This window comes from Ixodes scapularis, unplaced genomic scaffold (assembly GCF_016920785.2).
Source record: "Ixodes scapularis isolate PalLabHiFi unplaced genomic scaffold, ASM1692078v2 PGA_scaffold2__306_contigs__length_199485367, whole genome shotgun sequence".
Taxonomy (NCBI): domain Eukaryota; kingdom Metazoa; phylum Arthropoda; class Arachnida; order Ixodida; family Ixodidae; genus Ixodes; species Ixodes scapularis.
Genome location: NW_024609857.1, coordinates 96,920,763 through 96,947,803, shown reverse-complemented (window position 1 = coordinate 96,947,803; position 27,041 = coordinate 96,920,763). Strand labels below are relative to the sequence as shown.

The window sequence follows — 27,041 nt, the reverse complement described above, 5'->3', positions numbered from 1 at the left end:
TATAATAACAGCATCACCAGAATCTTCCTTCTTTAATAAACTCCTAGATTTTTGTGATTCTTGTATCTGATGCTCATTTATTAATTTTTTTGCGATGAACATAGTCTTTGTATAACGCTGTTTGTGTGTTTTTAGATCAGCTAGAACGAATATCCTTGTGCTTGTTACCTGCTGTTTTTTTATTATAGTTTTTGTGTACCATATGTTGTAAACCACTCCTACCACGTCTCCTGAAATAGGAGACAGTAGTATTAATAAATAAATAAAAACATCCGGCAAACGTATGCGCACCCGCCAGAACTTGACGGCGTCATGGACTGCAAATGGCCGCCGTGCGACTGTGCGGTTAACATCGTACGTTGGAGTGCTACCAGCGGTTACGACAAAAGAGCGGAGGAGGCGACATGGTACCTGTATTTATTAGCTTTTGAATGGGGTTCTTATTAATATGATCCGCGTCAAGGACAGAAGATTTAGCAGGAATTGAAGCAAATTCATTGTGCAAGTGACAAATGATGCAGTACATTCGGGATAGCGTGATTTTAATTTGATCTTTCCAGTGATGCAATGAGGTAGTTGCAACATCGACTGACAAGTAATTAAAAAAAAACAAAAAACCCTCCTAATTCTAGCAATCCTGTTTTCGGCTTACAATATTGCTTCCTAAATAGGATCATTCCGCGTTTTTTTTTTATTCGCATAAAACTAAACACAAAGCTATCATGCTCGACGTTGCATATCAGGCACTCCCAACTCTTTTCATTTTTCTAAATGACCGTGTGTGTCCTAACATCAGAAATCGGCATTTTAAAAGTAAAAAACGAGACGTCGCGAACATAGGACCTCACACGGGTGTACCACGACTGCCCCGGGCACAAAATCCCCGTGACATTCGCCTCGCGTTTCAAAAACCCCGCCCTCAATGCCTCGTTTTATTTGCCCCACGAGCCAAACTCCCCGCCTTTATTTGCCCCCGTGCCAAAATCCCCGCATTCAGTTACTCCGTTCTATTTGCCCCCGTGGTGGTGGTTATTGCATACGCTTGCAATAATTGTCTGGTGGTTTTATTTGTGCCCATCATCTGGTTTTACCAGATGATGACATTGAGCATAGTGCAAGAGGGATGCAGCTTTAATGTTGCGTATTTCTTGCTGCCAGGAAAATACCGCGGCATGTACGTTCATGCCTTCGAGCATTTCAAACACGCTCTCACTGGTTGCGATCTCTTTATTTTGCTTGAGCTCGTCTGAACGGAGTTTGAAACGGAACTCATTGAGGCCTTCCTCTTCGTTTTTCTTGGGACTCATCACCGGGGGTGTCACTTCCACCTCTCCCAAGCCATCTGGCCGAAAGGTCAGGAGTTAGGGCTCGCAAAGGCGTATCGCGTGGACACCTCAGTTGCTGGCTTCGTCAGAAACAGGATCAGCCTCACTTCCGTACCTCCAAATTTACTGCGGGTTGCACGCAACAACCTGAAGCTAGCTGCACCATCGGACCCCGAAATTCCGGTTTTAATTCTTTATTTTGAGGACACTTGGATTATGGGTCATTTTGATATTCCACAGTGGCACCAACACAAGAATCACGGAGCCCGCACCGTTCGAACGCCGAACGCCGACCGCAGAACGCCGGCGTCCGGCGTTTAGGAGCGAGACGCTACGCGAGGAGCGGACGACGCTCTCGTTCGCTCTGATTGGAGGGAGACACAGGGTCTACCCACTAATCCTTCCAATAAGAGCTCGGCGCTCTGATGACGTCACCGCAAGCTCTCGTCTCCTCCTCCCCCAGAATTTCTCTCGGTATAGCCATATCTTTGTGTAGTAAAACACGGCGAAATCGAATGTCCGTCGAGTCGTTCTCATTTCTGGCACAATTGGCGGCTTCCAGTTTGCCTCGGTGGGGACGCGTACGCTAACCAGCCTCACCAAAATGTGGTGTCACACATGATCACGCAATGAGCCTTGGTTCGGTAATTGTTGCCTGTCTCGTCGCAAATACTGGTCGTAAATTTCGTGCAGCGCCTTCTATCAAAGAAACAGAAGGTGTGTGGAGGATTGAAGCAGCGGATCAGCAGGCATTGGGGCTAACAATAATAGTGGCGCACATTCTACGTGAGCCCGGATTGACCACAAACTGCGTAGTTGCTCAAATTTTTATTAGAGCTACGGCTTATACGAGGGCGTGGTAAATGGTAAATCTCGAGTTTGATTTTAAACCTTTTAAACATTGTTTATATTGATAATTCTGCAACATGTATATGTATCTTTTTTTGTGACGTGTTTACATTGATTAGGTACTCCTATAGTCGTTGCGATGAAATACGGAGAAAAACATAAAGAAACGAGGAGCGAACTCGACATTTCGCGCGAGGAGCAGACGACGCTTTTGCTCGCTCCGATTGGAGGAAAACAGTGGGTACAGCAAAAGGCAGCTAGCCTTTGCGTGTACCCACTACCCTTCGAATCAGAACTACTCTACATTTTGATCTCCTCTCACGCTCTTATCTCCTCCTGTCCTTCAGTTTGTCACCCTACTCTCTTGAAAATGCCTGCGCGTCTACTTACCCGCAAAACACTCAAAGAGCCAATCTTCGCGATCTAGGAAATCAGCTCAGCAAATGATGAGGCGCAACATCTGTTTAGACCTAAGAATTTAGTCTATGCTGCTGCATTACGCGATGCAAGCATGACGCTTAGCATTGCGTAGTGCCAGAGCGTAGACTTCATTTCTAGGTCTAAACGGATGTTCCGCCTCATCATTCGCTGAGCTGATTTCGTAGATCGCAGAGATGGGCTCTTTGAGTATTTTACGGGTAAGTAGACGTGCAGGCATTTCTTAGAGCGTACTGAAGAACCGGATTAGATCGAGACAATCAAAAACTCTCTTTCTTGGGCCGTATGAATAGATATCTACGCATCCAGAAAGCTGATACTCCGTGCCAATGTGACGACGGCGTTGATGATGGAGTGCGATGGCATGACAACGCGACGTTGCATGAGCTGAAAGATCAAAAATAAAACTCATTTTCTTTGAGCCGACGTACAGCTATAGGCCAAATATTCCTCTAACTAATAGGTGGCATTGCGAGCGCCTCTGGCATTGGTTACAGCGAAAACACCTTGTCAGCAAGAAATAAAAAGGCCACTGTCTTTCTTGCTGACGATTCGGGTGATGTGAGATACAGCACGCTCTCAGGCTGTATGAAGAGATAAACAATATGTACTAAGTGTGCCGTACATTTGGAATAATGTTTACGTTAATGATACTACTGCCGCACCATAGATAAAGCCGATGTTCCCGTCGCGTCAAGGCGCATTAAGAGGAGGTCATCACTCTCCTCTGCTCATCGAAAATGATTAGGCGACAAAGCTTTTTCTTTACGCACGGGGCAGTAAGATTTTATTTTGAGGTAAATATACAAAATGAACTTTCGATAAATATTACATGCTATTTTATTGCCAGTCATACTTTCAGATCATATATTTTGAGAACGCTTAACGTTGGCTCTTTTGCTTCCTTCAGCGTTTACTCCTTTGGTTTAGTTTACTTCTCTGATTATGAACGGTCACACATTTGCTCCAACTGTGGTTCCTTTGACTGTAAACTACAGTCACAAAGCGTCAGTTAATATAACATGCATACTACAACAGCCTGCATTCTACACCGACACGCAGGTTCAAAAAACGCAAGTGGTGGCTTATTGTCTTCATACTAGAAGAATGCATAAAATCGTTTTCATAGCTGGCTTCTCACAAAAGGAATGGCTCATACCCAGGAGGCACTCTCGGCTTCTCCTTTGTTAAGAGAACTTCCAGGGCTATTATCAAGAGCATAAATTGTTGCGCGCGGTCTGATAAATTCGTAGAATCCGCGTTGGCATAAAAATGTTTTCCGCGAGGTTATTTTCAAATCTTCAGGTAATAAAACACATACTAGGTTAAGCACGCCTTCTGACCGCTAACTCAGGCAACGCACATTATTCCGTTTTATTTTAGCCTCTTCGTTGAATATTTGTTTCTGAGAAATTATTCAAGCATCCCACGGAAAAAGAAATGACATGCAGTTATACGAGCAATCTTCATTATTGCCATTCCAAAGACTCATATACAAAGGAACATCTGAAAATTAGTCTTATCAACGGACTTCAGACTTTTAAGTAGTTCAAGGCAAACTACCTTGTTTTTTACACTTATTATACGCACGAAACAAACAAAATATTCCTGGGGTGGTGCGCGACGGCGAATTGATTAAGATATTACTAATTAAAAGAAAATTGAAACACGGGGAACAAAACCATGCAATTTCTGTGCAGTCTAACAGGGGAAGTGTGATAGCTAGACCACCATGTCTAGACTCCAAATACAACCGCACGTTGTACATTAAGAAAATGGCGTATAATGGGTAATATGGCTCCTTCGAAAGGCACTATACAATATGGGTTGTATGGGTGTGCGAATGCTTTTGTTTTAATAGGCATCGCAGGCCAACCCACTTGACTGCCGGCATGCTTTTGATCCCCCCATCCCAATCTCCGCGCTTTTTTTCGCCTACCTCAGTCCCCACAGCCTGAATATTGCCACTGAAAGCTTAGAAAACCCCTTATGTTACGACTTGTTGAAGGGACCTTTAAGGTATTTTAATAACTACCATGTACTCAGGCATAAAGATTAAACGACCGTTAGGCGACCCTGTTTATGGTTAGCATTTTGTTCCGCTTGTTCTTTTTTTCCCAAAAGAATGGACAGTTGCAACAATAATCTAAAGGGTATAGTTATTCCGGTGTTTACTTAAAGGACCCCTGAAAAAAAACATTGTTTTAAAGAGTCTTGTTAGGACACGCGTGTCGATAAATAAATTTTACTGCCGATAAATAAATTTTACGCGAAAAGAAATATTTACAGCAATATTGACGGCAAGAGATTTATTTTGAAATTCTGCGCGCGAAGTCCATGACGTCATGGGATGGTCATTCGCTCAACGAGATGGCCTTTCGCGCAACGTGAAGGCCAAGCCGATCGTCCTCTCCTCCACGCGCCCGAAATGCCCAGTGAGAATCACAAGTGTAAAGGAGGTGACAACCCACTAAATCGCGTCTCGCGCCGTCAATATTGCTAAAAATAAGTTGTTTTTTTCGCGTAAAAATTAATTTTTTAAGACGCGTGTCCTAACAATCGAAGTCGAATTTGGGGGTTTTACGTGCCAAACCAACGACGGGCATCTGGCACGCCCCAACCGAGGACTGAGGATTGATTTGGACCACCTGGGGATCTTTTGACGTGCAACCGAAAGCTCGGTTACGCGGCGCCTCCTCCGCAACAAGCCTCCGTCAGATTGCGGGCACCTGGACCGAGATTCGAACCCGCCACGGGGGGATCCGTAGGCCAGCGCTCTCGCATCGGAGCCACCGAGGCGGCCTCGCACGTCCCACGCGTGGCCACCTCGCTGGAAAAAAAGTAAAACGCTCGTCAGGCCGGTCGTGGAATATGCATGCAAAATCCGGGACCCCCAGACTAAGCAATATGCCCCTAAATTAGAAAGAGTGCAGAGGCTCGCTTTGCGCTTTATATCTTCTAAATATCGTCGATTAGAATCGCCAACGGTTTTATACTCGAGAGCCAAACTTTCGCTACTAAAGGCTATGCGTAAAGAGAAAAGGTTAAAATTTCTTTACATGGTTCTTAATGATTATCTACAGATAGACAAGACAGCTTACTTAATTCCTGATGCGTCTAGAATTACACGTAACAAACATAGCCGTGCCCTTCACCAGTCCTGCGGCTTTAAAGGCTGTATTAAGTATTCAGTCTTCGTTTCAGAGCGCAGCTCTTAGGCGCCCGTTTCCGGCTTGAGCGGCGTCGCCGTCGCCGTCGGCGTAATCGTGCGGTGCATTATGGGTAAATTCCCCGCTAAATCTAGCGGAAAAATTTCCCCGCTAAATCTAGCGTGAAAACGTCCCCGCTAAATCTAGCGGGAAAACTTCCCCGCTAAATCTAGTGGAAAAATTTCTCCGCTGAATCTGGCGGAAAAATTTCCCCGCTAAATCTAGGGGAAAAATTTTCCCGCTAAATCTAGCGGAAAATTTCTCTGGGGGGTCACGTGACCTTCGGGTCACGTGACCTCGGGGGGGGGGGGGGGAGCAGAAGGGTCCCGTGACCACACCCCCATGTCACGTGCCCCCCCCCCCCCCCCCATAGAGAACCCGTAACCCTCAGTACCCTTCCCTCCTCCTCCTAAAGAGCTGCGCTCTAATTCGGCGTCACAGGGAGTTGTAGATGGCTTTCATTTTTTCCCCTAACGATACGCGAGTGGAGCTCTCTCCCAGAACCAGCAGTACCGTGTCAATCGCTGGAATCTTTTTTTTCATATCTTGCATTTGATGACGCGGGCAGCAATCCTTGAAATGACATGTTTATTTAGTTACTATTCCCTCTTTTTGTCGCGTCATGACTTTCAGCCAGCGTCATACTTCCATTGTTGTATTGATTTTACACTTTTTCCCCAGTGCCGAATGATTCATCTGTAATATATTTTTAGGACGAGTTTGCAACGAACGCAGTTGTCAGGTTTTTGTTTGTTTTTGTTTCCTTGTGTTTTTTCCAGACCAAGTTTCGAATGTTTTTTTTTTAATTTTTTTAATTTTTTCCATCAATGTTTATCAAGCTTTTTGTTCATGCCCTCCCTATCATAGTCCCATGTAAGGACTGACAGTATTTTGAAATAAATAAATAAAAATAAAAAAACAGCACATTTTCTCCCCTTTCCAGAATCCAGATGGCACGTCGAGCAGCCTTCATTCGCTCGATCTGGGGCCCTAATTTATAATCCTAATCAGATAATAATGGACTCAGAAGCTCTGCTGAGTTCATTATTATCCGACGTTATAAACAAGATGCTTGTAAGTGGTGGCTTTCCCAACGAACTGAAATTAGCCAAAGCTATTCCTGTATACAAGGGAGGTGGAGCAAAAGATATTCATAATTACAGACCAATTTCTCTTCTGCCAATATTCTCAAAAATTTATGAACGCGTGATCAATGATAGACTGACAAGCTTTTTTCTGAAGTATGACATAATCACAAAAGAGCAATATGACTTTCAGAAACATAAATCAACCGAGCAAGCACTCCTAGATATTAAGAACAAAATTGTAGACAACATTGAAAACAAACAGCTCACGTTTGGTTTGTTTTTAGATTTAAAAAAAACGGCTTCGATACTGTTCGACATGATATCCTGCTAAAAAAACTTGAGAGATACGGTATAAGAGGAACAGCGCTAAAACTAATAGAAACTTATCTACAAAATCGTCAGCAGTACGTCTCTATTACCAACATAGCCTCTAGTAAATTGAGAATACAGCACGGCGTTCCCCAAGGTTCCATTCTAGGTCATTTATTATTTCTAGTTTACGTGAACGACATAACGATAATACCAGGCTCCCCCGAGTTGGTAGTGTATGCGGATGACACAAATGTATTTTTTACTGGTGTGACTAAAGAATACCTAGAAAACGCCTGCAATGCCTACCTCATTAGTTTATCGAATTGGTTACGAGTTAATAGATTGAAGCTAAACACAAGTAAGTCAAAATACATGATCTTCAAACCTGTTAGTAAACGAGACACCAGCTCTATTAACATTATATTTGAAAACACCGTTATAGAACACGTTGCACAGCAAAAGTTCTTTGGCGTCTGGTTTAGCGAAGAGCTCACCTGGTCCAACAATGCAAATAGACTGAAGGTAGAGCTGTCTCGAGTTATTGGTACCATATATAAAATGCAAAATTTGATACGCACTTGGGTTAAAATGACGTTGTATTATTCTCTTTTTTGTTCTTAGATCAGTTATGGTATGTTGGTTTGGGGTACGACCACTGCATCTAACTACAACAAACTAATGGACCTTTTCCGAGAAGCGTTCTGCGCACGTGCGAGCGCCCGATGCCAAGCGGCGGAAGTCGGAACGAAAAATCGAGGAAATTCGGAAGGAGGCTGTATATCCGCGAGTAGAACACGTAACTGCAGCATATATATAATTGTTTTACACAAAAAAAGAACGTCGACGGAAAGGAAAACACGACGTTTGGGTGGACGCCACGGATGCCCCTCTTTAAAGTCGCGTTGGGCAGGCGCCGCTGCTCAGAGAGCGAAGAAACTGGTAGCGTAGCTGCCATTATCGATTGGTAGCGCAGGTAGGTCACTTCCTCAATTTTTAGTTCGTGCAGCCACCGCCTGGTGCCGTCGGTATGTGGAAAAGGTCCATTATCCTTCAGAAAAAAATTCTTCGTATTTGCGAAAATTACATGTGTAATGTCAGAAATTTGAGCACTCAACCACTTTTTGTTAAATATAATATATTGAGGGCAGACCAGATATATCACTTTAAATTATTTCAATTTCAACCTATATTTGACACAGACACCTCATTCTATTGCCTACACATTACGAGACCCGAAACGTAGAATCCCAAGCATACGAACAAATTATGTCAGGCAAAATTTATCGTACATGAGCACTAAATTGTTAAATTCCCCCGCATTGATGTTAATTTCAATTCCTCTTTTCCAAAGCTCAAAAAAGACTGCAGACGAGCTCTGGTTTGCAGGGATATCGCATTTTCATCTATTTAAGGCATGTATATCTATTTATATTTATTTTCAATGAAACGTAACGCATACGAAACTTTGGAATTCTCATTTTTGGCTTTGTAGACTGATTTTTGGTTTTGATTTAGCTTGTTTCCGCTTTCCTTTATAAATCTTTCTTTATTCATTTTTAGAGGTTATGTAAAAAACCGGTGTCTATTTTTATTTTTACCTTTATTTTTATTTTATTTTATACTATGTTACTGAAAGTGCAGAAAAGAAAGAAATACACATCTCGTCACCTTCATTACGTCCACTCATGCGCTTGGCCGGGAAATACACGCTTTATCTGTCGGTCACAAATCTTGTAAAAAAAATCTTATCTCAGCATTATACAGTGTAATAGGCAAACATCTCCCTCAAAAATCCATAAGTTGACAGTGCGTCAAAGCTACAGGTACGAGAGCGCAGCTTCGAGACGTTGCGTTTACGTCTGAAAGGCCCGTTACAAAAAGGAGCTTTCGTAGATAGGTTCCTTACCTCCGAAACTCGTAGCGGAGGTAGACACTGTTACTGAGCATGCGCACCGCTAGCTTTGTCTGCAGAATTCCAGGGATCATTTCCGGTCGCCGTAAGCTAGCGGATGGCGGGTGTGGATGCAGCTTTCGCTGCCTTGTCAGCTTACAGGTGAAGGGAGTGCACCTACATTCTTTTTTCTTAAATACAATATTTTATTTTTACAAGGACTACCATAATGCGAGGGTATGAGAATTGTAAAGTAGTGTTGCGGAAAACCTTTTTAAACATCAAAAATTTTTAAATTGTTTTCTTGATAAATGTATGGGAAAAGTAACGTGAAAGTAATTTGTAACGTAACGAGTAAAGTAATATCCGTTACTTTTCGCCGAAAGTAATTTGTAACGGTAGTTTATTACCTTTGATGCTCGGTAATTTGTAATTGTAATCCATTACATTTTTCAAGTAACGAGCTCAAGTCTGCCCTTACCCAGATTTGTTGTATCAGAGAAAGGCGTTCAGTGTTTAGGCAAATGGTTCCCATCATGTCTTTATATATTTTGCGTTTGCTCTCTTAGTCGGCTTTCTACACGTAAGGTGGACTTCGCGTACCACCCCCGCGGCGCAATTAACGTACCGCCAGCATGCTCTGTGGTGCAGCCTCGCCTCTTACCGCTTTTGTCGGTATTACGAAGGCAGGGTCAACCGAATTCGCTCGGAGCTGAAAAAATGAGCGGTACTCCAAAGCGATTCGCCACCTTTATCAGATTGTGCGACATTTTTTGCACATACAGTACCATCTCAAACATGGTTTATTTAGCTCAGTGCCGTTTGCGTCCTTAGAGTACGGGTATGTCCTCTGCGTAAGACAAATGCCAAAAAGTGTGGGATCGAGTTTATGAAACCATACTTTACCAGAAAGAGGGGCACGCAACGTCTGCCACATCAATTGGACTGTATATTTCTGCGATAAGATCTTCTGTAAGTTTCTGTGACTAATAGATTAAGTGTATATTCCCCGGCCAAGCGCATGCGTGGACGTGATGAAGTGGACGAGATATGTATTTGTTTCTTTTCTGCACTTTGCAAACATAGTTCTGAGTGGAAGCTGTGTGTTTGTCTTCTTCCCTGTGTCGTTTCTTTTTTTCGCGCCTCATTATGTTTTATAAATTGTCTCGTCTAAATAATTGCGCAGCGTTTTTTTTTTCTTGTTTTTTTAAAGGGGCATTTTAGGAAACACTATTGTTCAGAGAGAAATTGTTGTAGATACCTCCAACAGGATAAAGAAAATAAAAATGCTATTAAAACGAAACAAATATAAAAAAGATTTAACGTCATAAAGAAATGTTTTTCATAGCAAAACAACCTATCTTCTTAAAAAAAACCACACTGTCGAAATAAATTTTTGAATACTCAGAATTTAGTGGGACCTTTCCAAAGTTAGCTCGCAATTATAAAACTATGTTACTAGTCCCAATAAATGTAGTTTCTTTATAGGAATATAACTCATGTCGACTGTAAACAAACAGTTATAGATGCAACAGGAGACACTGAACTTATGCATGTTGATGCAAATACCGAACTTAACACATGTTTTAAACATGTTCATGCCTCAAAAATAAATATTTTCACTATTACGTGTGTTTCATTTTTGCAAAAAGTGCAGTGAAAGGCTAAAAAGGTTTAACTTCATACGCAAATATTTACATAAATGTTCAGAAAAAAAAACACTTTTATTTCCTGCTTTTCAACAATTTGCATTCAAACCTTTTATTGGTGGTGTATTTATGATATGCAAGTATTATTAAGACAAACCTTTTAATGTTAGTGACCTCGCGGATTGATTTAACCCCCTACATTACATTCAGTTGTAAGTACTTGAACGGGAAAATAAAATTCGAGACGACAAATTCAGCTTAAGACTCAGAAAAAAGACAATGCTGAACAAAAAGTCGACTGAGAGGCGCCGATATTTACATTTTAATAGCTGCCGTCCCGTACAAAATAAGGAAGGAACTCGATACTGTCGGAGGGTACTTTTAAGTCGGCCTGACTATTCGATAATAGATTCAACTTTAGTTCAAGTGTGCATGACTATGAATTGAGGATATCTCGTCCCATTAATAAATAATTTTACCTAAGTTACAAAATTTTAACAGTTACTCCAACTGGCGCACAGCTGCAAAACCTTTCTAAAGGTAGCTATAAACAACAATTTTTTTTACCCCACTACTCCCTGCTTCCAAATATACTTTATATTTTAAACGACACGCTAACATTCGACACCAAGATTTTAGTTTGAGAACGATTTTACTTAACCATCAAGGGTAGCGTTCCGGAGCCTTCGAACTCTTGTCGATTTATTTAGATAACCTAGAAACTTCATCGGACAAAAAGAAACCATTTTAGATTGTAGGAAAGGTCATGGCAGTTGTTGTTGCCTATGCAACAATGTTACTGTGGCTGTCTAAATTATGAGTCAACCAGAATAAGCACAGCAGGCTATTTTAACTGTAAAAAATGGTAACAATAATTGTAATTCCGAAAACATGGCCTATTTAATCCGAAGCTAAGCTGGTGCTCCTCCGTATCTGTGTGAAAGTGAAACGAACCTGCTTCTTGGCATTTGAATTCACTTTCAAATAGATGACTTTGCGGTATTAGCTTTATTATACTACCGGACGGTTTTCGTATCACCCGAAAATACAGAATATAATACATCTGGATCTAGTCCAGGTTTAAAACTTTAGAATCCAAGATCCTTAATATAACAAATGGGGATATACCGACTATTTTGCTAACGTTTTATTTGATTTTGATTGGATACGCTTTCTTGCTTCTTTTTATTTTTTATTTATCGTTTAATTTTTTGTGCAAAATAAGTAACTCCTTTGATCTTCCCATAAAAATTATAAATTCATAAACAATAAGCATTGTCTGGGCCCTAAGAAGTTCTCTTTTTGTTCACTATTACTCGGCAGTCTGTCTTGTGTGTAGGAGGACTCTTTCTTTATATATACCTTCTACATTGAAAACAAAACAATGGAGAAAAACAACAACAACATGCGTCTGCCGTTCTTATTTAACTCCGTCCCGTTCACAGCCTCGAGAGGGCCTTGGCCATCTCATGTGTCTGTCAGGAAAGACCGCAATATTAGCCGCTCCTCGACAACTCGGAGTGGCTCATAATGAGCCACTATTGCCGTGCAGCGGTATAATGCATCAGGGTCGCGGCGTCTTTGTCTATGCGAGGTGGAGTGTCCGCGCCCGGGAATCCCAAGGATATCCGGACCGCCGAAAGACGGGCTCTAACGGCAATAACAGCGCCGCCGACGAAGCTATACGTGCTTTCCAGAAGCCCTATACGTGCGGAGGGCGACCGGGAGGGCATGCGACGTCGCTGGAGAGACACTGCGCACTTGAGAAGCAGCCTGCACGGACGTCATGGATGCCAGGGTCTTGGTCCTCGCTTTGATTCTACTCTCGTCCGGTAAGCTCGTTATCCGTTAAGTATCGCTTGCGCTTTTTTGTTTTAAAGTGTCGTCATTTTGTTTAAGGAGGAAGCGGATTTGAAGGGCGCATCGTAAATCGTAATCACGCGCAATTCCGTGTCGACAGACCGCGCACTTTCTTTAGAGCGCGGTTGCAAAAGTATACTCAATCAACCACAGATCGCTGAGGCTGAATGACCCCTGCGGTTTTAGTTCACGAGAGTATTAAACGTACATTGCCTGGAACACGTTTTCGACTGGTACGTTTAACGTCCTATTCAGTCAATACACCAAAAGTGCTCTCGAAGTGCTAACAAATGACGTCAAAGAACCCTGTGCGTCATGCTGCTGGATGTCGCGATGTTGGCCGTTGGTGCTAGAAGTTCCGTCAAAAAGTACGAGTGAGGCGCAGGCACCGCTGTTGTCTCTGCGCTCCAACTCCTGTCGGCTGAAGCTTTAGAGGCTGTCAAGCTGGATTACGACTTGAGTCGAACGGGTGTCTGCCACGCGCACCCCCGCCGCGGTCGGCGAGAACATTGCACGTCTTTGACGCCATCAGGCTGAAATTGAGGAACCACTTTTTCGGACACGGTAAACAGAACGTCGGAGACGCCTTACAGGCATTGTAGTTAGAAGTCCGGCGGCAGAGAAGAGCCTGGGCACCACCGGCTGGCTTGACCAGAGTTTGTAGAATGCCTCAACCACAAGTTGATCATATGTTGTTTTCCAGCGCATAGAACAATGTCGTCAATTGTTATTAGTTATTTATCGCAGAAAGACGGGAAAGCTTCGACCGTATGGTGCAGAGAGTTTAAAGCTAGTTAGCACAGTGTAATACTAAACAGATAAAAAGAATCTTGACAAAGCAAGGCATGCAACTGCAAAGTACAAACCTGAATGTCTAAACACTGCCTCTTTAGCAGGTGTAAGCCAAGGCATAAATGCAAATTACTTGAAAAATGGCAATCGCGCCAGTGTTACAAGATAGCGATCATTTTGAGAATATTTACTCGATGTTCGAAAAGGCTATAATACACCCTGGGAACGTTCATCACAGCTATCAAAACAAGCTCACCATCAAGGAATAAATAACCTGTGCTTGGACTGAAAATGGCAATCCTGGTCGATGTTGGTGCTTACAAAAATAAACTCTGTCGCCCGTCTGCTTGCAGCTCTACTGGCGGATGGTCAGTTCGGAGGAGAAAGCGGCTTTAGACGACGCATCCCTGGAGGAGGAAGGCGAGAATACGGCTGCGGAGTGAGTTTATCTTCGACAACTGCATGTAGTCACTGACAAGATGGAAAAGACAGGGAGGCCCTTCGGTTCTTCCGTGTTCAGCGCGAGTTTGCTATCTTCGATAGCGCTTCGCTGCTTTCGGAGAAAGCCATAGCACGGCGGATGGCAAGGAGCGCGTGCAGGAGTTTGGGCATTTGAAAGAGACGCCCTACCGTTCTCGACCATGAGTATGTGGTAAAAAAGAAGGAACAGCTGCGGGCACTTTCGTGTTTTTTGAGGGGCTGTCCTATGATTAGCATGAGACATGGCATCCGTCGAATGATTAAGTTAATCTGTTGCATACCCTGCAGAGTCACTAGAAGGTCCGTCTTGTTCCTCTATAGTGATACCTCACTCACCCTCTCTTTCATTCATTTGATTTAGTGACGCAGGAGTGATTTTTAGACCGCTGTATCTGCTCAATATAAACTTCGTAAATGTGCGTCTTTATAAATGTTCACAAAAGCGTTGCCTGCCGCCGAAATTCGGACATAATCGCGAGAGGAGAAGCCATCACGTTCTCTTGAAATTTACAATATACAGAACCGGGTGAGAATATATATATTTTTCTTTGAGTTTAGAAGTTACATGAGTTGAAGCGTAAGAAGTTGTTCACTATGGGTTCTACAGCTTTTCTGTTTTACTTCTGTTCAGCAGGTATATTCCTAAAATCACAAACAAATATATCATGAAAACAAATAAATTACAGCGATGCCATAGACCCCGTTAATAGGACGCTCCTCTCTATAAACAAAGTTTCCCGAGAACCGACCCTCCGTTGCGAACTTCTACTTTGTTTATATACAATCCCGTAGTCCGGACAATGGACAGCAAATGTGGGAGCGCACTGGCTAAATACCTACATTTTTGTGTCGCAATTATGTACACAAGCTTTCTAAAAACAACCCAAAGACACAAATAAATAAAACAAAACATATCAGTGCATCCCTGGAGTTAAAAACTGTACCGTTATCCTTACCTCATGTGAATAAAAGTAAAGGTTTCCCTTACAACTTGGGAGGAGGAAGCACCATGTGAAGTGTAGGCAAAAGCGGTCAAAAACCATGCCAAACGTAAAACGTGGGAACTGAAAAAACGCGAAGACCGCCCTACAGTTGGCAGATCTTTTAAACTTTTATAAATATGAACGTCGGCACCAATTCGTATGTGCAGATGGAAGTCTCAGCATTGCTGAATCATTAATTATTAATTGTTAAGTATTAGTGATCTTGAACTTGATTAGTTCATAACACGGATGGGCAGTATTTCAGATACAAGTATTTGAGATACGTATTTCAAATACTTTGTGTATTTTGCATTTGTGTTTAATTACAAACTGGGTAATGTTTTGGACGTCTGTATTTAAATACTAAAACGTGGGTATTTCAACTACACTTGTAATTAAATACAATTTTGTTGGCGAAAATACATCCCTCCAGACTACATTTTGCACCGAATGCAGTGTCTCTCATTCAAGCACAAGCGTTTAGTGACTTTGTGATTACGGTGCTAGTCCGAGGCAAGAATAGTGACGAAATCGACGTTCACAGGCAGACTGGCTAAATAAGTGCCTGTGACAACTTGAGATGTTTTCCAGCCTGATTTCCATCCATATTTTTGCCTGGAACATTCTAAATGCGCGGGTCGTCCAGATTTTCGTAACTATGCGAGTTGCAACAATAAAAAATTCTCTAGCTAGTGCTGCGCGTCTTGGTCGTAACGGTTCTTTGTTGGTCTATTCCAAAGTGTAATCGACAAAAAAAAGCTGCTTGAAGCTCTGTACTTTTTTCAGCTATCACATCCAAGTTGATTACATTTTTTTTGTGAGTATATTTCTATTACGTTACGAGAGCCTTGCACACTAACTCCCGAGTGTGCGATGTAAAATTAAAATGAGACACCCACAAACCCGTTGCAGGTGCCCTGAAGTCGCTGGCGCAAATTTTGAGGAATGTATTTGGAAAAGTATTTGGAGGAAGCCAAATACATTTGGTTGTATTTGTATTTGTACTTAAATGCTTTTTGGAAATGTAATTATATTTGTAATTAAATACATTTTTAACGAAGTATTTTGTATTTGTATTTTGATACATATTTGCATGTATTTTGCCCATCCCTGGTTCATTACTTACAGAGGACTCATATTATTGACGGTTTTTTGATAAAACGTACGTGTTCATATTAATCAGATATCACTTTATACATATAACGGGTTAGGAGAGAGGGGGATTTTCGCACCACTCGTCTGCTCTTATTTGTGCCCAAGCAGTGAAACATTCTTCTGCGAAGCTGAAAAATCTCTTTTTTTCAACGTTCGTCAGCGGTAGATGGAAGAAGACCTTTTGTACGAACCTGTACAGGCAGGATTATAAGCACGCATAAAAGCAAATCCTTGGCTTCAGCTCGCCTAAACCAGCTAAAAAATTGCCCCCCCCCCCCTCCCCCACTTCCCCCAATCACTGGAGAACGGATGAGGGATGACGTCTTAGCGATAAAAGCTCAAACCCCTAGTCTCTACGCCGAAACTTTTTTTTTTTTTTTAATGGCGCTTCATTGCCGTGCTCTTTTTCATTAACACTGCCGCGGAAGTTCTTGATCAACCATACCTCCCCTCACCGCGCATTCGGTAAGGTAAATGTTGAGGAGGGTGGCCGGCTGGCCACAAGTTGATAGTCACACTTTAAACCCAAACGTCGTTTTTTTTTCTTTTCGTTTTTTTTCAAAAGTTAATTGATATTTTGTGTAAACATTGGCACCATGACGGAACGGCACACGCCAAAACAGCACGCGACAAAAACATCACGGTGTCAAAACAGCACTGCGACAAAACAGCACGCGTCAAAATAGCACGCGACAAAACAGCACAGCGTCCAAACAGCAAAGCGACAGAAGAGCACGTGCCAAAACAGCACGGCATCAAAACAGCACAGCGTCAAAACAGTGACAGCGACAAAACAACACAGTGTCAGAAGGGCATAGCGACATAGGAGAACGGCGTCAAAACAGCACCGCGACAGAACAGCGTGCACAGCGTCAAAACGGGACATGGGCAATAAAGCTAGGGTTTGGCGTTTTCGGTTTTTTTATATTTGGAAATTGGGCGTACTTTTTTCGGTTTTTATTTCAAACAGAAATTTTCGGTTTATCATGGTGAATATTTGTAGACCCATAAACTTATTGTTTCTTTTCGGTTTATTGACAAAAACCAGCATACTGACGAAAATGTAATATTTAAAAGTGACAAATAAGGAAACCAGGTACTGGTTTTCTTATTCGTTGCTGTCTGTGGGGGATCGGTGGCCGAGTGGTCTAGCGCACACCAGCTCGGAGCACGTGAAGCGAAAGTTTGTGCTGCGGAACCTAGGATCCTGGGCTCGATCCCCGCCCCTGCCCGTTTCGATCTGGATGAGCATCGTACCGGCGTGCGATCGTGTAACAGTGCTGCGTGGTGCACGTTAAGGACCCCAGGTTAACGGTTGTGCCGCACTGGCTAAATTGCTCATCTACGGTTGAGACACCAGACGCACACTGAGGCAGACTAACTTCCGGCTGTATAAGCATACACATAACAATTTGCTTTGTTGTGGCAGCCGGACCAACCTACTCTGCAAGACGTACTGGGGCCCTATCGTGATCTGAAATTGTCGTCGTGTGCTCGTATTTGTACACACGGCGAACATCGGCTTCACTACCACTCCGGTCGGAGAGGCAAATATCAAAATCCAGAAATCTGCAAGCATTGTACTCAGTGCGTTTTGTGTCCATTTTCATGACTGCGAGAGGTGGTAAACTCGCACCGACCAAAGAAATGAAAATAGAACAATCGCATTTATGGCTTCCTCTAGTAGACAGAAGCTAGGGGTGTTAAAAATTATGCGGCATTTATGGACGTTCTTGATATTTATTGTTCAGTTCACGATTATACTCTCTTCTTTGAACAAAGAATTCGCAACACAAATCCCTATCAGGTGAAAAACCCTGATTTCGTCCTGAAGACCCCTGCGCCCCGGAGCTTTTGTTGAAAGTTAAACCGATCTCGGAGACAAGCTGAAAACTGCGAAAGGAAGTGGTCATGCGGTCAATAGTAGGTCACCCCCCCCCCCTCCCCCCCCCCCCTCCCGTAACCCACCAACCCTCCAAATACCCTCGAAAATACAGAGCTTTTTCGGTTAATACTGACCGTTTTTTCTGCTGACTATCACCGACAGTGAAAATTTTGTCAAACGTACCCACGACAGCTAGCTTCGCTGTAAAAGGAGGTTTGATCAATTGCATATAATTGTTTAAAGCTTTCCGCCTCTCACCTTAAGGGAATGCTTTACGCTGCATTCCAATCGGTAAAACTTGTTGAGCTAGAAATTGTGGTTCACTACCAACTTCCGTGGCTTCCAAACTGTGGGTCCGACAGATCCAGTGGGGGCTTGCTAAGTAATTGCTGCCAATAGGTTTTTCTTATGTTTTTCAGTTTAGCCAGTTTAAGCATACGTTTTATTATGTGGACTACTACTAGTAGTCGTCATAGAAACTGATTCTTGTAGCCTCGTAAAATGCGCAAGCGGGGTCGTGACGCGATATTTATAATGTTGGGGGGGGGGTCTCCTGGTTGCCGAGTTTGGTAAGCACTTAAATAGGCAATAAATTTCTTTATGACCTAGCGAAAATAAATGAAAGGGTGTAGGAGGTTCGAAATTATTCGCGAGAGAGAGGTGAAGTGCGCGCTCGAAGTTGCTGCATGCGTGCTGTTTTCTCGCTGCGCTGTTTTGACGCTGTGCTGTTTTGACGCCGTGCTGTTTTGTCGCGTGTTCTTCTGTCGCTGTGCTGTTTTGACGCTGTGTTATTTTGTCGTGGGCTATTTGGACGCTGTGCTGTTTTGACGCGAGCTGTTTTGACCGTGCTCTTTTGTCGCGTTCTTCTTTGTCGTGTGCTGTTATGTCGCGTTCCTGTAAAATGTAGCCAAAGATCCTGAGGATCAAAAAAAAAGTATTTAAACACAGCATCACGGTAAAAGCAACACTGCTCGCTTTGAGAATACACGTGGTGCAGTCACATTGCAATTTAGAAAAATACGTTGGTACTTTGTCACCACGGTGTAAGATATATATATAGATGTGGAGACTGCGCGCGTCGCAGCTGCCACATCGTCCTCTCCTCACCTTGTTGGCAATCGGCGCCAATCGATGACTCTTCGATGATCGGCTAATGGTTGCCTGTAGCTGCTCCGGTTTTCCGTGCTTCTCTATGGGAGACATGCTTGTTTTTAAAGTCGTTTTCTTCGTGCGCCTCATCTTGACAATCTGGGTACTTGTGTAAAGCGTGCTGCTTAGATACAGCTTCGACATTGGCCCTTGTTTCGTGCCTCTGTTATGAACGCAATCAAGCGGAGATCTTTTTGGCGCGGTGTTAAGTCAGCGTCCGCCGAGGTCAGAGCAGAAGCGCCCAACGGAGTGCGCATGCGCAGAGGTGCCATAGCAAAAAAAAAACGCATAGTTGCTTTTTTTTTTTCTCTTAGTGCCCCGCTTGGCCGGCAGAGGCGCTGTCGAAAGAGACTACTGGGACGCGCTTCAATAGAACTTTATCTGGACGATCGCGGCGCAGCGTTTCGCTGTGTTGAGTGCCCACACTTGCACTATATATCGTACACCGCGACTGTCACTTGACAGCACGTCTCATTAACCCGTTGGTCACATCGCTTGTGTCTTGGGAAAAAAAAACTGCATTGCCTTTCTGCTGTGCTAGGCTTCCGTAATGATTTCCGCAGATAATTCTCAAGGCAGTAGCTTACGTTTATACGAATTCTCCAGCTACTTCGCCAAATGATGGTGATAAACAGGAAATTTGCCATGCCACTGGTAGCTATTAGCTTCCCCAACGCTTCACCCGACCGAAGATACCAATAGTCAAGATGGCTAACCGGGGGCCGCAGTCGCGAAGCGGGTAAAGGGGGATCAGTTACTAAGCACCACCTCATATGCAACCTGAGACGAGTATACACGCAACACGGTTTGGTAGTACACAGAAATCAGCAGCAAGAAGTACTAAAAGACATATACGCCATAAAGGTTAACACTTTGTAATATTCGAAGGTTGGCATTGCCAAATTTCTTTACGCTTATTTCGGAGCAATAAGCTCTAAACTACAGGGTGAAACAAGGAGACGCCAGGCTCTTTAAATCGACCGCAAAATTCGGTTTCTAAACCTATCGCGCTACGACTTTGTGCAGCGTTGCCCACAGATGGTGCCTTTTTTTTTGTAAAATCTGCGAAGAGCGGACTTACCTGAGGAAAAAGTAAAGAAAGAAAAAGGCTTAGCTCCTATGGAAACGCAGCGACGCCACCGGTATGGAAACAACACGGCGCCGTTTCGCATGGGAGACAAGAGATGGCGCAAGCGGTCGCGACGCCAACTGCTGCCAACGAACGAGCAGACGAGGCCGAGAGCAGGCCCTTTTGCAGACAAGGACCTGCAGTTCCTTGCTGTTACCGCGCCTGTCTTTTTTGTTTCTGCGACTGTCGCCGCCTGCGGAACGTGCACCGCTTTTGAGTCGAAAAGATCGTCTGCTAAAAAGGCCTACTCTCGGCGCCGTATGCTCGTTCGTTGGCGGCGTTTGCTGCGCCATCTCTTGTCTCCCGTGCGAAACGGCGCCGTGTTGTTTGCAGACCGGTGGCGTCGCTGCGTTTCCATAGGAGCTAAGCCTTTTTCTTTTATTACTTTTTCCATTTCCTCATAAAGTAAAGTCGACTAACCGTGATCCAGCTCTACTAAGGAATTTAGGTACAGTATGTAGGAATAGTTTCGTAATAATCGGGTACTCAAAACTACTGTTAAGCATCAAGCTGAGGGAACTAACTTTCTTTTACGATTTCTAAAATGAACTGACCCCTTCATAATTAAAGCAGTTTCAGCGTATGAAATAAAAAAATTAATTAAAAGATTACTTTAAGAAATATAAACCAAATTGTGTTTTATGGTAAATAACATGTTTTGAGGTATCACTGCAGCGCAATTCGGGGCTATACGGCATGCAAGCTCGTCCACTTTTTGCGGACATCGCGTGTTTGTTTACCCTTCGTAAGCGCGCACGTGCTTTTGCTAACCCCCCCCCCCCCCCCCCCCTCTCATCCAATGACGGCGCGCGCTTGGTTTCTTCGTCACCTCGCGTTTCCTGCGCGTTGTCTATGTTGGCCTTTGATAGGGTGTCACCCACCTCACGTTTCGATGCGCCAAAGTCAATGTTTAGAACACTGACTGTCCGCATACGAATGTAATGTAGCTGTCTAAAAAGAAATTGAGAGAACTGCGCAGACTCTGCGATTCCTTTAATCATCTGTTTCGTTCCAGGGCCGCATCTGTCGTCGCGGGACACGATGTGTGCGGGTTCAGTGCTTTCGTGCTCCCTGTCCCAATATTGCGAACTGTGAGTAAGCCGTTCTCTAGAAAGGCGTCAGTACCCTTTAGAGCGTCTCATATACTATATGAGACAAGCGAGGGTCACATTTATTTTCATTGAACGTTTTTACGCACTGAGATAGTGCGAATAAGAAGCCACTCTACGGCGCGAAAGTTCGTCTGCTACTTGCGCACCTTGTGCGTCTGTTTACTCACAAATCAGGCCACGCACGTTTGTTTGCCCCCGACCACAAGCAATGACGGCGCGCTTGGTTGCCTCGTCATCGTGCGTTCCCTACGTGTTGTCTAGGTTGTCTTTTAATTGGTGTTCCCCTCCTTGCGTTTCGATGTGCCAAAGACGCATTTTGGAACACTTGCTGGCCGTATGTTTTGTTTCACTATAACTCCGCGCGCAGTACAAGACCCGAACACCCCAACCACTACCACACATACTCAAAGTGCAAGTCATCGGGCGTGCACTGCACTTGATTCGTTAGAAGACGTAGAAGGATGCTATGAAGTAGTGTTTCGAACGCAATTTGATTGATGCCGTCGGCTCGTTTAAGGTGAAATGAAATCTAAAATTGAAGCAAAACAGTAGTGTAGAAGACTGAAATAAAAAGAAAAAACATAGTGGATATATAATTATTAAGAGGAAAGCCTTATATGTCTTGTCTCATCGTCAGTCGACCTTCAGAAAACACATCGGCGAACGAGATTTACCAAAATGAAAGGTACCAATGAAACGGCGCCAAAAGTGCGTCGTCAGAGAGCGCACTGTGTTCGAAGGTTCGCTATCACCAAAACCACAGCCGACGCCCCAATCCGAGTGAGCCAATAAAACGACGCCAAAAGTGCTTTGTCAGAGAGCACGCTGCCTTCGGAGGTTTAAAGTCACCTTTTACGGGACCACTCAGACAAATTAGAGGCAATGATATTAAGAAGAATGACAAGGCGAATTAAGTATAAATCATGTGTCTGTTTTTAATGCATCGGCGCTTGGGCTTTCGCCTTTAAGTCGCCTTAGGGATAACTTAAGAGACCCTGTGGATATTTTTATATATCTTCTTTTAGAAGCCGCGTTAAATGAAACTGAGTGAGCGACAATGGTTGCCACCCTGTGATAATCTGACCTTCAATCTTGATAAACCCGCCGTTGTCTCGATGACAAAATCGAAAAGGGGTTGATATACTTTTTTTTTCTTTTATTTTTCAGGCCTCCCCTACTATTAGTGGTTCTGGAGAATCAAGACCTCTTCTTCCAGAATTGGAAGTACTACCTTGTAACAAAATAAACAGTGCAAGTCCTTCCGTTTCTGTGTGTGCTTTAGGCCGCAGTCGCACCGCTCGTGCATCATTCAAAAGATGCGGTGTTCGCAGCAAACATGACGCTGCGGACACGTGTCCAGAATGTTCGAAAATTGTTGGTTTCATACACGTTTCATGCATTCTTCAGACAGTATTTTTGTATAACCAGCATCACAGAAGGAAGAAACAGACCTCAGGCAGTGTCGACAGACTGCCTTTTGCATCACGCACTAGCAATGTTACCGCCGCTTTAGGACATTGGGACAGTCAATGCTCTTCATGATATTCGCTTTAGAGCTTTTCTTTTAGTTGAATAGTCGTAGAAGATGTGCAGGACAAGGGGTCGGCGACCCGCGAGACAATACTATACGAACCCCGGCATGCCATCAAAAATAACACCCCCCTCCCCACACACACACACACACACAAATAAAAAACAAACAACTAACATAGACACACGCGCACATACGCTTTAACTTTAGAACAAGGGATATCTTTACAAGTCCGAGAAATTTGTCATGAAGGGTTCGCTGATAAGCTGATCCCCAAACAGACAGCACGCTTAAGCCTACGTTTCCATCAAACGACCTCGTTCAGTTTGAGTTTTCCTAAAGTTTTGAAATCTACGAACTCTCACTGCGGTCTTGATCAAAGAACCTATATGTCAGCGAACGTACATTTTCAATATGAAGACCGTGAAATCTAACGTCGCTTTTGCGAATGATAGATGAGAAGTTGAAAACCACCGAAGTGTTTTACGACTTTCAGCCAAGAGTAATAATGTGAATATTTGAATCTTGGCGAGCAATATTGATCCCACACAATCTTACAACAATATCTTTGCACATCAATATGAGTATGTGAAAAATTTTTTTTAGATATTTGTATAAACTGATCCCCTCCTCAATCTTCGTTTCTCTATTCAGCTCCGGTTGCAGGCCCCTGTGCTTGACTGTAATGATATTACGGAGTAGCCGGCGCCGTTTTTAAGACTGCCTCTACAACCTTCATTCATTTCTTTTCTCGTTCTCTCTTTCTCCTAGGCGCGCCGGAGAACGTTCCAGAATCCCTAAGCAGATGCAGCGGCGGTGTTTTTAGAGGTAATGCTCTGTGGACGGTTACGGAGGGGGGGGGGGGGGGGGGGGGGCGAAAGAGAGAGAATGGGTGAGCAATAGTGCCTCTCACCATAGATTTCGTAGTTGTCCGAGGGGCAATGGCCACGGGGAAGGAGCGACAGCGCAGCGGCGATGGAGCGGAAAGCGCCCTCCTATCACGTATGTATTTGCGTATGGACGCCGCCGGATTTCAGTGAAAAGAGACACTAACAGCTGACTGAGTAGAAGTACGGGTCCTTATGTTGTTGACATAGCGAGAAGACCTTTCTCTTTCTTCCACTTATTTGGATCTCAAAAATCCTCGAACGAGAAAGCTTATATTTAAATTTTCAATCAGTATCTAAAATAGGTGAACTGCAATATTGTTTCCAAAGAACATGTATAACGAATGAAAAACTTACTAGTTGTAGTTCATGCTTATTTTGCAACAACTGTATGGGAAGGAAGCGGTATCATTTCAAAGCGTTGCATCCATTAAACCTGCACCACTGTGACAAGTTCTTAATCAATAAGAGTTCCTAAAGAATGCTACTCTAAAAAAAGATATGTGAGTTAACTTTCATGCTGAACATGGAGACAGTAAATCACGGAAGGCAATAGAAAGACCCCATTCAATGACAAAACTCAGGATAGGACTAGACGAAAAAAAATGCGATGTTCGACGGTACTTATGAGTATGTCGCTTAACTTGCTCATTCTTCGTGCGTACATCGAACTTTTTTGATCTAATGATATTCTCAGCTTTCTCATTCGCTGGAATCCCTCTTTTGGCCGCCGTGATTGGCTATCCTAGTGTTCCTCGGAAAAGAGAACTCAACTATTTTTTTTTTATTCTTCTATTGAGTGTATATGGAACTGCAATAAAACGTGAGCCAACTTGCGCACCTATTTACCTGTACGACGTTTCGGCAACGCGCCTTTCAGGATGTCATAAAAATGGTTGACCACGGGAGACAGTTTATATTTTACAGAAGTCGTTAGTAACTGCGAACCACTATAAATATTCCCAATTGATATGTGCTCTCAGGAGGCTTGTAATGCGCTCTAAGATTTTTAAAAATAATGAACAAACTATTAAGATGGGCCCCCTATACGTGCTAATCGAAAACGACATCAACGATTTATAGGATGTCTTCCCCCTTCTGTGCCGACGTGTGGCCGCCCTTCGGCCGATAAGCAAAACCCAAAAACGTGAAAAATAAGCATAAGCGCAATCTGAACAACACCAATTAGAAAAGGCAAAACCTGTGGACAGCCTCCTCTCCCTCCACGTAACGTCCCCACACTTCGACGGCGCCAACTCAGCAATTGGGCCCAAACCCGACGCCGAGAGCGCTTCAGCGTATTGATTGGACACGAGGTCCGACCGAGCGCTGATATATCACTCCTGTCCAATCATAATCTGCGCTCCATCTCGCTGTGATGACATCGAACTGTTAGTGCACGGGCTTTGATTATTCTATAGTTGGTGACAAGTTAAGAGTGAAGTGGAAGCTCCTCCCACCTCTCTCCCCTTTGGGAGGGGAAATGTTAAAGACGAGACGACCTCCTCTCCAGCGTTCACTCTGCTGAAATGGAAAGAGGTAGGAGGAGCTTCGACTTCACTCTGGCGGACGGACGCAGCTGCGTCTACTCTCGCAATTTTTATTTTATTTTCAGCGTCTCTCATTCCTCCCTCATCACTTGGTTATATATTTTATAGACCATTTCATCCTCCCTCGCATGGGCGCTGCCATCTTGGAATCACGTGACGCGGCAGCCATTACGTTGCTTCAACTTGTTCCGCTCCCCCCTCCGCGCCTTGGCGGATGCGTTGTATTCGTGTTTTTCGCCGCGTTTCATCGCGCTTTGTTGCCTTACTTCGGAAGCTGTAGTCCGATACGTGTACTCGAGGACTAAGCCATCACGAGGGTACAAATGTCCTTATGACAGCTAAGGTTTATTCACTAATAGTGGCGGAACATGAGAAGCGCATATATTTATATCGCGCATTTAGGATCAGAAGGCCCAAGAATAGTCAGCGCAAGAAGGCTATCTGTATTTAATGAAATTATCCTTTTTATTCATAATACTGTATATCGAAAATAGTTTATGTTGATTATGTGACGAAACTCGTGGAGGAAATATACAACGAACGTTTAACTTGTATTTTATCTGAGGCTAGGAATAATGGTATGTAAACTTCAGGCGATTTGTTTGTTCATAATATCATACTTACATGTGTATGAGGTTCTCAATCTTTTTTTGCAGTGTCAAAAATAAGCATTCGGTTGGTCGGTTTACTTATGAAGTTTAAGAAATTGTATAAAATGGGTCGCTCGCATTTCGACAGTCATTTAAGTGATTTATTGATTATCTTTAGATAAGATAAATTTACTTAATTTATTTTAACACAAAGGTTGGGACTTCCCGCGTGACTGCCACAGACAACAGTGGCGAGTTTTAGAATCGCGTGCACAAAGAAATAATGTCGTATCTATTTCGAAATCCAAACGCGAGCTTGGTTCAGCGCATGCGCAATAATAACAACGCTTCTTTTTTTTTTTTTCCCCCTTTTTTTGTGTACGCTGTTTTAATTTTTGCCAGTATCTGGGGTTTGCAACATTTGGCGCAGGGAAAAGAAGCCGTCTGCATAACAATCACCCGAGTCCAGGGCTGTCGATGGCGGATAAGGGTTACTTTTGATGGCTGGCGACGCAGAAATTTACAAAGCGAAATTGTTCAAACAAATAAATATTTGTTCACACAGGCCCGCGAAGTGGCGCCTAGCGCTAGAATTCAGCCAAACTTTCCGAGGTATTTCTCCTGCGCCCTTTATTCTATTCGACCAATTTTACGGAAGACAATTGCAGATTTAATTTGACGGGCCTGTCACTTATATCATATCTTGAGTAAGCAAATGCTCATATAAGAATAATTTATTTCCTATGGCCAATATCGCGAAATGCTGCTTATGAGTACTTTAGGACGTTTGATAATTTAAGAAATTTCCTACTCGGCCTGTGAAAATGTGCTCAAGTACTGAATTAAAAAAAAAAAAAAAAGTCCTAGACGATGCTACTTGTTTATATAAATTATCTGCGTCATTACACTATACTTTTTGAGTCCGCAAAGCTCACTAAAAGTTGGCTGCCCACGAAAACCAAACAGTGAGTACTAAACTCGCGAGTTCATCTGTTCTGCCCGATTCAGCGCATTGCCAATCAAGCTGTCGATATGCTACTTTACATTCCCGTGCTAGTCTCTTCATTAGTTTACTTTTTTGGAAACTGGTGTCATCAGGTACGGCCGTAGACGATGGCAATCTTCCCTGTGCATTAGCCTGATGTTCCGCAACCGACCATAATGAGCACATCAAAGG

At 43.4% G+C, this 27,041-nt stretch overlaps 1 protein-coding gene across 1 annotated transcript; it reads left to right on the top strand.

Moving 5' to 3' along the window:
• Nucleotides 1-12,489: 12,489 nt before the first annotated feature.
• LOC8038819 lies at nt 12,490-22,563 on the top strand. Its single transcript, XM_040219466.3, has 4 exons — nt 12,490-12,593; nt 13,767-13,852; nt 21,210-21,285; nt 22,474-22,563. Exons 1-4 carry the CDS (start codon nt 12,548-12,550, stop codon nt 22,488-22,490), a joined length of 225 nt encoding a protein of 74 aa, XP_040075400.1. The 5' UTR covers nt 12,490-12,547; the 3' UTR covers nt 22,491-22,563.
• The last annotated feature ends 4,478 nt before the right edge of the window (nt 22,564-27,041 follow it).

Coding starts and splice junctions, on each gene's coding strand:
- LOC8038819 (XM_040219466.3), top strand. CDS start 12,548: ATGGATGCCAGGGTCTTGGTCCTCGCTTTGATTCTACTCTCGTCCG. Junction 12,594..13,766: donor TTTGATTCTACTCTCGTCCG/GTAAGCTCGTTA, acceptor GTCTGCTTGCAG/CTCTACTGGCGGATGGTCAG. Junction 13,853..21,209: donor GGCGAGAATACGGCTGCGGA/GTGAGTTTATCT, acceptor GTTTCGTTCCAG/GGCCGCATCTGTCGTCGCGG.